Source organism: Parasteatoda tepidariorum, chromosome 4 (assembly GCF_043381705.1).
Source record: "Parasteatoda tepidariorum isolate YZ-2023 chromosome 4, CAS_Ptep_4.0, whole genome shotgun sequence".
In the NCBI taxonomy this organism is placed as follows: Eukaryota; Metazoa; Arthropoda; class Arachnida; order Araneae; family Theridiidae; genus Parasteatoda; species Parasteatoda tepidariorum.
In genome coordinates this window covers 3230378-3244135 of record NC_092207.1, presented here as the reverse complement: position 1 = coordinate 3244135, position 13758 = coordinate 3230378, and the positions used below count along the sequence as shown (strand labels likewise).

General features: G+C 29.2%; 1 protein-coding gene across 5 annotated transcripts in view; it reads right to left on the bottom strand.

The window, feature by feature from the left end:
• LOC107445535 (meckelin) overlaps window positions 1-13758 on the bottom strand; it is a 74916-nt gene that overhangs the window by 44320 nt on the left and 16838 nt on the right. For all 5 annotated transcript variants that reach the window (XR_011636682.1, XM_043050132.2, XM_043050129.2 and 2 more), the window contains 7 exons: window positions 10989-11097; window positions 9029-9115; window positions 6530-6595; window positions 4898-4955; window positions 3780-3872; window positions 2108-2243; window positions 36-144 (listed from right to left, as the gene is read on the bottom strand). Coding sequence is in view for 4 of the 5 variants with exons in the window: in XM_043050132.2 (XP_042906066.1) it covers window positions 36-144; window positions 2108-2243; window positions 3780-3872; window positions 4898-4955; window positions 6530-6595; window positions 9029-9115; window positions 10989-11097 (658 nt within the window). In the remaining variant the exon portion in view is untranslated. The remainder of the gene's footprint in view (window positions 1-35; window positions 145-2107; window positions 2244-3779; window positions 3873-4897; window positions 4956-6529; window positions 6596-9028; window positions 9116-10988; window positions 11098-13758) is intronic.

Below are 13758 nucleotides of genomic sequence, written 5' to 3'. Positions count from 1 at the left end.
TATATATATATATATATATGTAACTTTTACTTAACTGTAACTTTTTTATTTTTCTTAAAATCATCTGGAGTAGCTTCAGCATATGCAATTGTGAGCAATGGAGGATATATGGTGCCAGGATTTCCATGGGGTTTAAATATCACTCTAAAAAATTTTTAAAACTTAGTACAAAAATTATAAATTATGTAAAATAATAAAGAACTAGCAAGTTGAAATAAGGAGGATGTTTAGCAAATTGTTCACTTAGCATCTCCTTATCATTCAAGTTTAAAAAAATAATTCTTAAAGAACAGTAAAATAGAAAACACTGGATAGCAAATGATTTAAAGTTTGCAAAATAATATTGCTTTACAATAATGCACTAACATCTTTTAAACAAAAAGTTCTTACAAAGAATCTACAAAGTAAGCAAATTACTAAAATTGGTAACATCTCACTACTCTACTATTTAACTCACAAATTTTATGTAAAGGATAAATATTTATATGAAGAATAAATCTTAAAATTTCGTTATCAAGAAATAAAAATAATTACCATTATTTATTCACAATTTATCGATTTCTTTCAAATAGACATGATCCCAAATTATCTCTCATTTATCTGCAATAACTGTAAACTTAGTTAATATTGCATTCATTTTAATCCTTCAGAAACAAATAAAATTATACAATTCCTTTATTTGTCTGTAAGTTATTATTGCACAACTTTATTTAATTTGTTTCATTAGTAACTTGTTGCTTAAATCCAAGATAAAATGCAAAATTAAAGTAAGAACAATAAAAGCCACTCGAAACTAAAAGTAATGTTTCAACTCAATTTCAGAAAGAAAGAAAAAAATTCCCTAACGTATTAGGAAAATTTAAATAAAAATCCAGTCTTTTATCTATACTGAGCAATTTTTCATCAGAATTGTTTTATTCGCAATATTAGATTTTATGAGAAAAAAAAATCATTAAATGAGGATGGGAACATGTCAGTTTGACTAAAATGTTAAATTTTTACAACAAGTAATTACAATAGATGTTAGAATTATTTATCTCCGATCTCAGTTATAATACAGTAGGAAACCGATTATCCGGAACGATCAGGACCATCGCTATTCCGGATAACTGATTTTTCCGGTTTTCTGAATCGCTACAAAAAGCGGTTTTTTTAGTGTTAAACCCAACTAAAAAAAAAAATTTTGAAAATGATCTTAAAAATAAGAAAAAACGATGAAGTAATACACTAATGATTATTTCCAAAATGATGGTAAGGTGAACATCTTTCAAAAAAGAAAGAAAAATCCAAAAATCTTATGAGGAAAAAAAAAGATTTTTTTTTAAAAAATGTCTGGGAAAATTTATCGAATTTCGTTCCGGTTTTTTGGTTTTCTGATTTCCGGATAACGGGTTCTGTACAGTATTATTGAAAAATCAAAGACTGGTCATTTTCCAGGCAGGATATAGGAATTTTTTGTAAACAATTGCAATTTTTTCTGACTATTCCCTGATTTTTCAATAAAATTCTCTGACAATTGCAGGAGGTTGCCAGTATTTGTTAGGGAGTTTTGCTATTTGTGGGGCTGGAGACGTATTTTGTACAATTGTATACACAATGGTTGATCAATTTACATAGGAAAAAAAATTATGAAGATGTGAACATATACAAAGACTAATATTTAACTTTTTTTCATTTGTCCAAGATAATTTGAGATAGTAAACTGATGGTAAATTAAATATTTTTTACACATAAAAAAATATAATTTCAACCTAAAACATGTGTGTTATGTTTAGTTTCAATTCCTTGTCTTTATTATTGAAATAATAAAATATGTTGATTTTTCGCATTTTTTTTTCCAACAAAAAATGATAAGGGAAGTGGTTAATATCAAGAGAGGAAAATTGAAATTTTTTTTTATTTTTTATTATTATTGTTCTAATATTATTCCAAAATTTATAAAAATTCATAAAAAAAAACATAACCAGCAAAATAAATAATAAGGAACTCTAATGACTTTAGTACAATTTGTGGGTGGTCCCACAATTAAACTGCAATTTCAGAATTGTTAAGCATACAACTGGCAGAATTGAGCAGAAATTCTTTTAACAAAATGAATGATTCAAACCTGAGAGAAACGTCCGCAGCATATCTGAAGACCTTAGTGGTGGGGGGTTGATTGCTCTCCAGACCCTCTTCAATGCCGCTTATGTGGTCTGTGAGAAAATATCGGCGCACAAGAAGCCACTTCGATGGGTCTTTGTCTAAAACAATTTAAAACCATCATTCTTTACATAGGGTCAGTCCTTATATCAGATTACTAAGCTAGTTTTATTTTCCTAACAAACATTTCAATTTTTTTTGAAAAAATATATATGACCTGTTTTATTCTGAGCAATTTTATACATATATACATGTATGGCTTTAAAAAAAGCCTATTTGATAGTCTACTTCAAGCCATTCATTTGATTTTCAAAATTTTCATTGTGCACAAAATGTTTAAGAGCTTAGAACTTCAAAAAGGGACTTACAGATCAAACATTTTCAAAAAAGGGATCCATTTTTTAAAAGCTGTTTCTCTCAGAGAAAAAAATATCTACATAGTGATATTCAATAAATTTTTTTTTAATGGTAGCTACTGAATTTCTCATTCTTCACCTCGGTAGATGCTGGGGACTATTTCTCAAGTGTTACCTGGTGGGCACCTGTGAACCTAAATCACTGCACCACGCTGCCACAGGCATGTTCACGGGCAACATTCACACAGAAATATCCATACGAACCCAAAACCATTGGCTTCACAGTCAAGCACACTGACTGCTTCGCCAACTGGCCGCCTGCATATAAACACATAATCACTATATACCTATTAAAAGTAATGACTGACAAACAACTACTTAGGATCTTCAGAAATCTGAATTCATATTGAAAGCTAAAAACCATGTTTTTGTATTTAAAAGAATTCAAATATTCACAAAAAAAAGGCACATAAAAATTAAATTATATCACAAAAGATAGGACAGACAGATTAGTCTCAAAATATGTTTTAATTGGTAATAAATATTATCTGATATTCATAAAAATCTAAGGTGTAAGAGAAAACATTGAGATACTATTGGAACAATAAAATTCTTTTCATACATGGGAAAACATACAATTAACTATTTGTTTTCCGGATTTATTTACATATTTTTAGTGAGGGGTAACTATTAATATTTTATACTTTATGAAAAGAATGTGGAATAATAAAAAATTCAAGCAGAACATTATAATTAAAATTTATCAAGCAGTAAAGAAAAAATAACTTTGAAGATATTAAATTTCAGAATTTCATCAGATTTTATGTTCTTCACTATTTCAAGTTTAAAATTATTTATCAAAAGTTTTGGCTCAGTATTTGTTGATTTTTTTTCAATTTATGTTACATAATTCAAGAATGTTCTTTGGAAGTCTAAATTTCTTTACACCATTTATTGATCAAGAATTGATTAATGCCCTCTTTGTAGCTTCTTTTCTTTCTTTTTTACTACAGTTGAGCTTAGATTTGAAGTATAAGGGAGGGACTCTAGGGACTAAATATTGAAAAAAAGTAAGAAAAGGGACCAAAATAAAAAAAGATACTTTAATGGACCCACTCTAAGCAAAAAATTTTTAAGCACTAAATTTTTGCATGCAAAGAAGTTACACTTAGGGCTGGATACATATAAATTAAATCCTAAAGCAACTATTAACTGGGAGCAATTTAGAGCTGGCTTTCAAAAAATACTAAAATATAATCCATATTTGATCAATAAACTTACCAATATTTACAAATTCTCCATTCACAAGAATTCCTCGTATGAGAACAGGAATGGGATACCACCATTCACTTTGATTGATTTTACTAACAAGATCTTCTACAAGTTAAGCATAAACTTTACTTATTGTTTGATAACTTATGCAAAAATAGATTCATCAAACCATTAACTACAGCTGAATAAACCCAAAAACAGATTGTTCGTAGAAAGGCTTATTTTTGTTCAGCTAATTATGAAAGATTATCTGAGAGCCTTCATTTAAATACATTTGCACAAAAGAGTTTGTTCATAATGTCTAGAGTCTCAGCCATGAAATTTTAATGCTTTCTCAAAATTATACATTTATTTTTATATTGATAAACATATACACACTACACTACATAAAAAATACAATTAAATGATAACATAAAACAAAATATAACTAATAATAATAAAAAAAAATTTAACTATAAATTTGTTTAAATAGTGAATAATTATATTTCCTAATAAATAAAAAGAACAATTTAATAATAATAATTAAAAAGAAATAATGAAAAACATAAGTAAAATATAAACTATTCATATAATAACATATTATTGATATAAATTAAAACTTAATAAACAGATTAAAAAAATAGTTATCTGTCAACTCACTTAAATACAAAAGATATAGAAAAATATGATCATGACAAAAACACACATTGAAATAAATTAGCATTCTCCGTGTAGAATTTCCTCTTAAAATTTCAAAGTTTCTTACATTGCATTCTCAGAAATAAATCCAATGCCAGAATGATTGCAATCTGTATTAAAAACTTATTAAAATTAGAACAGTTAAAGCTAAGTATTCAAACATTAACTTTTAAATTGAATGAATGTAAGAAATAATCAATTAATAGAATGCTGATGGAAATGGAAAGAAAAATATTTCTACTGAAATTAAAACTTCCACAAATAATGACACATATAATGTTCATAGTACACACACAGGAATAGAATAAAAAAAAAATGCACACACAATTTTAGGGTTTTGGTATGCAAATGTTAAGAAAATTCCAAGATTCAAGACAACTATTTGAGCCTGAAATGACAAAATTCATCCATTTAAAAAAAATTGTAGCATTTTCACCTCAAAAGGATACATAAATCATAAAACTGAAGATGCGAAGATAACCATAAAGACTGCAAGGATCTTGTACACTGTAATAAATAATATTGCAATGGAACAAAAATTATAAATTCTCAAAGTATATTTAACTTCCATAAGTCAATGCACATGGAGCAAAATAAAAAATTTAACACCCAAATAACTTTTGATTGGGACTGTCCTGCTTTAAACTGCAATTCTAATGGTTCACTTAAATAGGCTAATTAGTTTTCAAAGATCATATTAACTAGATATAAAATACAAAACTTACTTTCACTGAATTATGCAGCATGCTTTTTGATCCTCAAAATATGGGAATGTAGAGAATAATATTCAGCTGCATTTTAGATTTTCATGACTTTCCATGACTCATTTCAAGAATTTTTCATGACTCAACGAAATTACTATTTTACTCTGACAAAAACACAACACTAAATTTAAAAAGGCATAACATTCATTGAAATAATAGGTATAACCAAAACTGTTATACTCTGCATCTTCATATTTAATAGATTTTAAATTTAAAAAAACAGAGTCATGAAAGAGTTGAAACAATAAAATAGCTGGAAAAAAATGCAAAAGCAAATATTTCTTTTTTTCTGCAGAATTATATGCTAAAGACACTTTTCTTGTTTATAGGAAAGGAAAGAAATACTCCTGATTTTTCTGTCCTCATTTCAGAATAAAAAAAATTTGTCAATGACTGGCCTGCTTCAGCTAGAATTTTAAATTGATAAAATAAAAAAATTAAATAATAGTAAATATTCTGAAATCCAAAGAACTATTTTTCTCAATTAGATTAGCCATTATAATATGATCGAGAGATTCTTTGATTTCAGAGATTGGAAAATGAAGCCTGAAACTGAGCTTGCAAAATGCAGCAGATGAGAGGGCAATAATCTCATGGAACCCAGCAGAAGCCCCTATCAGGGGGGAAGGTGGGGGCACGATGCGCCCACCTTTACACTAAATAAAACGAATACACTAAATAAAACGAATAGTTTGGGGAGAATTTAGAATTTGTCCAAGAGCTTGGGGGGGGGCACTGGAACCCAGTTCAGTAGACGACTCGGAAGCATGTAAAAGAAGTGGTGCTTTACGGACGGTAAGCAGGCATAATAAGTGGTGATATGGCCTTTTTGAAGAGGGAAAACACTTTTTTAAAAACACACAATGAAAAAAGCACCGGCTTTTAAAAGACGAAAATAAACATTTTATGAAAACGTGTAAAAGTATTCAAACAACTCATTCAACCCTCTGATGCACCTGTGTTTTAAACTCTCGTGCAAAGCAATATCAGAAAATTATCTCATCATTAAAGTGCAAGAAGGTAAATTGATTTCAATCAATTCTTCAAATTCTACAGATTACATTCAATTAACAGTTTATTTAATACATTTACCACATAGTAACTACAAAATATGCTGATTTACTTACATTTATAATAGAAATAATATACTTAATATCAGGAATCAAATTTACAGAAAATTTTAGAGATTAATGATTGTTTCATAATGTTACAAATGTGGAAATACTCAAAAATATTTCTATCGAACGGGTCATAAGCATTTTAAACAGAGAAATAGAAGGAAAAAAAAAAGATAGAATATGCACATTTAATACTTACAGCTCTTTTCAACTGTGTACCCACAGTCAATGCTATATCATCTTCAAGATCAGATTCTTGACAAAGCTGAAAGAGTAAATAAGCTGAATAGAAAGACAAAATTAGAGTTGTTCATAATTTAGAGATAAAACTAGATTTATGAACCTATTTGTATTAAAAAATATACTAAAAATTTTGTTGAAGAATAAAGAGAAATGTATTAAAATAAGTTTTATTATGTCAACAGAATATTTTTTCCAACCCTTTGCTGAATTATTGTTAAATTTCATAGTTATTGACATTTATTTTTAACTCATTTTTCGATATTGAAATGGACTTAAGTATCAGAAATTTTGTTTGATCTACACATAGTATTTGAGTAAAATTAGAAATTTTTGCTAGTAATTACTGATTTTTATGACTATTAAACAGTTTATCAAAATTCCATGGTATGATCTTGTAACTGAATCAAGTAGTCAAATTTACCTCTAGTTGACCTTTCCTGTAGCGTCATAAATGACATTTTCATACATTATGAAACTGGGGTAAAAGACTGGCTAAAAAATGAATCATCCAGAGGAATGTTCAACAGAACTCATCCTGTGCTGATCTACGCTTTAATCCTTAATGTACAGCCCTTAACTTGTTTAAATTGAATTACTTTAAATACTTAAAAAATTTCAACTCTTTATTTCACTCAATCTCCACATAGAAATTATTAAGTGATAGCCATTTCAAAAACCTGATATCACTCAAAAGATTAAAATTGTATTTAACTAGTTTTCATTCCATCTGAGAACTAGTTAACAAGTTTTGGCCATAGAAAAGGTAAAGAATCATACAATCAAAGTCTTTCAATATTACAGGCTTTAATACCAATATCAATTTGAATATCTTATATTTAAAGTCGTGATGGGATAGAGCGTTCACCTTCCACTGAGGTAAACCTGGTCAAAATCCCAGCGAGCAATGGTTAATATGAATTGCTCCGACCAGCGTGCTGACGTAAAATATCCTCAGTGGTAGGCAGAACATGGATTAGAGCAGGGGTCGCCAAACTTTTTTGATCATCGACCCCTATATAATTTTTCGAAATCTCCATCGACCCCCGCAAAAGTAATTTTCTGTTAATTCAAATAAAACTATATTAGATTCTGTGTTTGTACATTTATTTTATGATTTTAAACATTTATTAAGGTAATAGTACATTGTGTAACAATAGTTTTATGAAAAATATATTAATATTTAAATTTAAATACCTTATTATTAAATAATAAGTAATTATGCATAAGTAGATATAATAAGTAAAGTAACTAAAGATTTACTGCTTCTTGATCAATGAGATGGGTGTGCCTGGCATTTTTTTGCAAGGTTCGCTATATTGGGTTCAAAATTGGTCAATTTTAATTTTCGTCAAAATTGGTCAATTTTGTAATTTTCGTAAAAAAATACAAAGTGTGCTATAGTTTTGTCGCAGACTGTACTAATCCATATTATTAATGCTTACCTTTTTTTGTGCATTGATAATTAAAATTGATATCTAAACCAAACGAATGGTTTAATCGAAACAATAACTAATTATCCAAAACTGTAAAAGTTTTAATAATGAAAATGCAAATATTCAACACAGTTTGCAAAGATAGCTGAAACTGCGTATGATATTTGCATTTGTAACGTCAATGCTCGTCACACGTGACATTTGGACAAGCGCACATATGCATATGACTTATAAACTGCGCTGAGTTCGTGCCATTGCGCGGTGGTACGTAAATACTTGTTTCACCCCAATAAATATAAGTTTATTAATTTATGTTTTATAAAGAAACTGATATTGAGTCAATTATAGAAAAAATCACAAATTTCACATACTTAATTAGGTATGTGTGATTTGCGTATTGAGAACTGTTTTTTTTTTCGACCCACAATCGACCCTTCCGATTCGGATCGACCCCCATTCGCCCCCGTCTCAGATCGACCCCCGCTTTTGTTAAATAGACCCCTGAGGGGTCTATATAGACCACTTTGGCGACCTCTGGATTAGAGTCTCCTTGCTATCTGGCTAACCATGGGAGGTTTTTTGAGTTTTTCTCTGCATGTAATGCAAATGTGGGTTAGTTCCATTACAAAGTCCTCCATGAAGGCAAATTTCACTAAATACTTGACCCAAGAGTTCCCTTGTCTTCTGGATTCGGTTTTACAAGGATACGGAGTTGAACATTAGTAGTTGAAAACCAAACAATTCGGCCCGCTATTCAATAACGGTTCTAAAATAATATATATATATATTACGCCGAGGTGACTCAGAGCATAGAGAGCTGGCTGGTCCACGAAGGCAAATTTTTTCTGATACCTGATCCAGGAGTTCCCTTGTCTTCTGGATTGGGTTCAAAATCACAAGGAATTGAAGGTTAGTAGTCGTAAACCCCAAAAATCGGGTCGGCTGTTCGATGACGGATATAAAATCTTATATTTAAATTATCATACACCAGTTTTATATTAAAAGAAGAAATTAATACTAACATGGAGATCATCACTTTTTAGCTTTTTTATTCCAATGAAAGATCCATTTAAGGCAAATTGTTTTGCTACAATTTGAAGTTTGGACTCCTGTAAAACACAAAAAGAGAAAAAAAACATTTGAAAAATAAGAGAAATATATAATCAAGCTTGATAATTGAGAAGATGTTTAATTTGCAAAGCTAATATTAACATTAGTAATACTAAATGTAAATTAAGTACAGTAAAACCCTGCTACAACAATATTTTGGGGATCAAATAAATGTATTAATGTAGATAGATATATTGTTAAATCGAGGGTTTTCAGGGATACCTTGAAATGTATTTATAAATTATGCAAAAAATTAATTTGCAGAGTGCTAATTATGGTTAAATACTAAAAACAATTGAAATAAATTCAGATAATACGATCATAAACATACCTGAAAACCATTTTTATATAAAATAATCCGATATTTTTGTTTGTTTATTCATTTTTTTTTAAACTGCCAAGTCAACCAACAAAGTATGCATTGAGTCCAAATCAGGAAAAAAAGTTTTTGTTCCACCCACCCTCTACTCTCCCTTGCGTGATGGTCATTTGTGATCAGCTTTTAACATGAAGGAAATGAAATCAGATAGGAATCTGTGACTTCCTAAGAGATAAGGGAGAAGCTCTTCGGGTGGTCAGCCTTCTCTTCTCAGAAAAGATGGAAAAAAATGAGATTTTTAATATTGTTTGAAAACCAACAATAAATGGAGAAAAGAAATTAGAAGGGAAAAAATCGTTTTACAGGGGTTCAGAGAATATCGAGAGGTGGATAACACATATGCAAGTTCATCGGGACCACGAAACATTATCGCAATAAAGGAAGTTATTGTTGTATCGGATATTGTAGTAGCGAGAGTTCACTGTATTTTAAAATATAAATTTAAAAAACAATACATAACATTTAAAAATAACTAAAACTTGACCCTCAAAAATTTACGTAAGTAAAGTGACATTTTTACAACAAACTGTTCCTCCCTGTTTGCATCTAAGTATGGTACAATATTTTAGAATTTCCATCACATAACAGCCCAAAACACAGAAACTGTCTAAATGGAAATATGGAGTTTTCCATAACAAATGGTTTTAAAAAAGATCAAACAAACATTTATTTATTTATAAATTAGTCTCAGATAAGCTGATTATACATTCACTCCAGAAGGACTGTGAAAATCCACCCAATTTGAGATAGAATGGTAAACTGGGGATTTCAACGACTGCTTTATATACATATATTTTAGATTTTATTTCTATTGGATAAACTATAATCAGAATTCCGGTTCAGCCTGGTGCAACAAAAAATGGCTAAAATAAAAAATAAAAAGATTTTAGTGGGGTACTAAGAGAGCAAAAACCTGGAGAGAATAAAACATACAAAAAAAAAAGAAAAGAATTAAAATAGTTTATATAAAGAGAAAAAAGTATCTTGGCACAAGACTAGATAGGATTAAAAAAACTAAGTTGGCACAAGAGGTTTTAGAAAGAAGGTTTCCTTCATAAATCTAGCAAAGGCATTGTTTTGCGCCTTCAATACCCTTTGAATAAATTAAGTAAGGTGCAGAAAGTGTTTCTTAACAAAATTAGAAGAAAAGAAAAAATGAAGGTTTAAAAAAAACTTTGAGTTGAAGAATTAGTATTTTCATACAAAAAATTAAACTATAGCTTAAGTGATGTATTTTTGCATGATTTTTTTACTTTTTTAGAGTAGATGCGTTTTTAGAAAAATAACATCTTATTATCCCTGTGTACCTTAAATGTATCACCTGTCAGGAAACGCTCCAATGATAAATTAAAATTTAAACTATAACTGAAATTTCAAATTTGTAAATGAATGAGCTATGAATTACTCAATAACTAAACATTAGAAATAATGAAGTCACAAAACTACCAATGAAAAAAAAGTAAAACATTACATGTTTAAATAATTATACATACTTCAAGATTTAAGGAGGGAGAAAACATATTTGGTACATTATTTTGATACAAGTCTTTTGTTGCATTCCACCTGGCTTCCTCGTCAAAATAATATAGCCATAATTGTTTACTATGATAAAAAAAAATAAGTTTTAAATTTAATAGATTGTAATTAGCGTTCAATACAATGACATCGAATATTTTACTTGCATTTAAGTGATTTCAACTTAATTTAAGCACATTGATTTTCTTAAATAGGGATAATTGAATACAAATGCATAGCTGGCAACATGGATAGGAAAAAAAAAACAGTAAACTTTACGAAATATAATTTTCAAGCTAATTGTTGCTCAATATACTAAATATTTTACACATAGGGAATTTTATTTTCCAGTCATGATTAATATTAATATGATTGAAATGTTGTGTATTATGTTTATTCGTAATTTTGAACAGTAATAGGCACTTCACTCATAAAAAATACTTAAGATTTCATTTTTTAATTAATTTAAAAAGGGAGTTCTGAATAAAAATAAACTGAACATTTTAGAACAGCAAAAAAAAAAAAAAAGAAGTTTCAAATTTATTTCTATGAATGAGTCTCGTTTCATTACATATTAGTAATACTTATTTAAATATTCAAGCAAGCAATAATCAGTGCAAAAATTCTATTTCAATAGGGATTTTTTTACAAAACTTAATCAATTTTAGGGAATTTTTTTAAAATGTACAAAAACCAGGAGAATTTTTTATTAAACCAGTAGACGAGGAGAAACTAGCAAAATCCAGTAGAGTTGGCAGCTATGCAAATGAAGGGAAGGAGAAGACTGTGTACAGAAAACAGTTTTTATATCAATCAGTAATATGAACATGAAAAATTAGAAATATGTCCTAAAACTAATTTATGGAACTATACTGCATCTAGAATTATAAAAGTCCTTATTATAAATTAGAGGGTTGCCACTCAAATCTGTGTTTTCCTTGTTATACACAATATATTAAGAGGGAACGCGCAAATGTGTGAGGATAACTAGTTTTAATTGCTATAAAAATTTAGATAAATAAGGAGTAGTTCAACATAATACAGCAAATGAAATAGTATAGCTGAACTATATTTCCTATAGATTGTACTTTGAGAGGTTAGCATTTTGTAAAAGAAGGAAATTAGAAATAAATATTCCCTGTATTTTTTCACAGTTAATAAGAAAAAATTCAAAATCCCCTGCATTTTAGTTGATTTTTTAATTCCCTGTATTTTCCACACTTTCCCTGTTAATGGAGAAATTGTACTACCTAATTCATTTAATAGAGCCTAAAAAGTTGCCAATCTGTTATTAATGTCAAAGATGCTTAACTAATTTTGGTAATAGGTACTAATAGAAAGAACAAAAATAAGCTATGTACTAAAAAGTAAAATGAATGGAGAAAATGTATATATTCCTACTATACTTATCTTTCTGTAATACCTAATTTTTATATGTCATGCCAGATTATCTGAATGATCGTGATATCAAAAGTGGACTACGTCACCATATTAATGTTTTTAAGGTTATCTGAAACCACATGTTTTTTAAAACTATATAATTTAAAATTAAAGGCAATTGAGATTACAAAAGAAGTTTTGAGCTGAAAAGTAAAATTAAGGGAGAAATGGTACTAATTGGTTGAGGAGAAACATAATAAAATGCCAATCATATTATTAACCTCAACTATAAGTAATTTTGGTAATAGTTACAAATTGAAGTAAAAAACAAAATAAGCTATGCACTAAAAAACAAAATAAATGGAGAAATGGTACTAATTTGCTTAAAAGAGCATAAAAAGTTGCCTTAACCCTTTCGCGACGCAAAGCGCGAAAGCGCGCTTACCGCTGAGGCCGGCAGTCTCTCTAGCGTGTGTCTCCCCAGGGCCGGAGGGTTTTTCGATGTTAAGCCTAATTCCATGAAATTACCGAAATATCAGCGCGTTGTTTAATATTGTTCTGTAGAGTATTTAAGTGACATATGCTTTATATATATTTCTATGGATACTTTATTTACTTAAGTTATTTCTTGTTTAAATGTAATATAAATATTAATAAGTTTAAATATTTTGCATAATTTCCTCTATTTCCAGCTCAGTTAAAAATTTTCGACGCTTCGACATTCTAACGGTAAAAAGAAAAAAAATTCAAGCCTACAAGATCTAATTATCCACTAAAAACTAATCCGAAAATCGAAAGTAGCGAGAGATAAAAAAAACTCCCTTACTTACTGTAAATAAATATCACGTGCTAATTTAAAGAGCCCTCATAAAACATTCCCCCCCTCCTCTCCTTCCCCTAAAAACCACGTGAATGTACTTTCATCTTGAGTAGAAGGTCAAATCTACATGTATCTGAAACCATATGGACATACAATGCCATCTTTTGGAAGAAATTTCATTTTTTAAAACATTCCGAAACGCTGGCACAAATATGTGACGGTCCGGGGTGAACGAGAAAACTCTCTGACACGCGGGTGTGTCGGCCGGGAAGTGAGCGCGTTTCTTGCTGTCACATATATGTGACAGTCGGCTCGAAAGGGTTAAGGAAGTACTGACATCATGATAATTGATGCAATATTAATAGGCAGCAAATATAGCCTTATATAGGTACAAAATATTTTATGAGTAAATTGGATGCTGATTACAGCTGCACCAAATACTGCAAATTTTAATCGTACATTTTTTGCAGCCCCTTGAAGATATTTATTAAAGGAGAATGTTACTTGATTGTGGTCAATTTTAAATATCACGAGTTACCTCGAGCCAG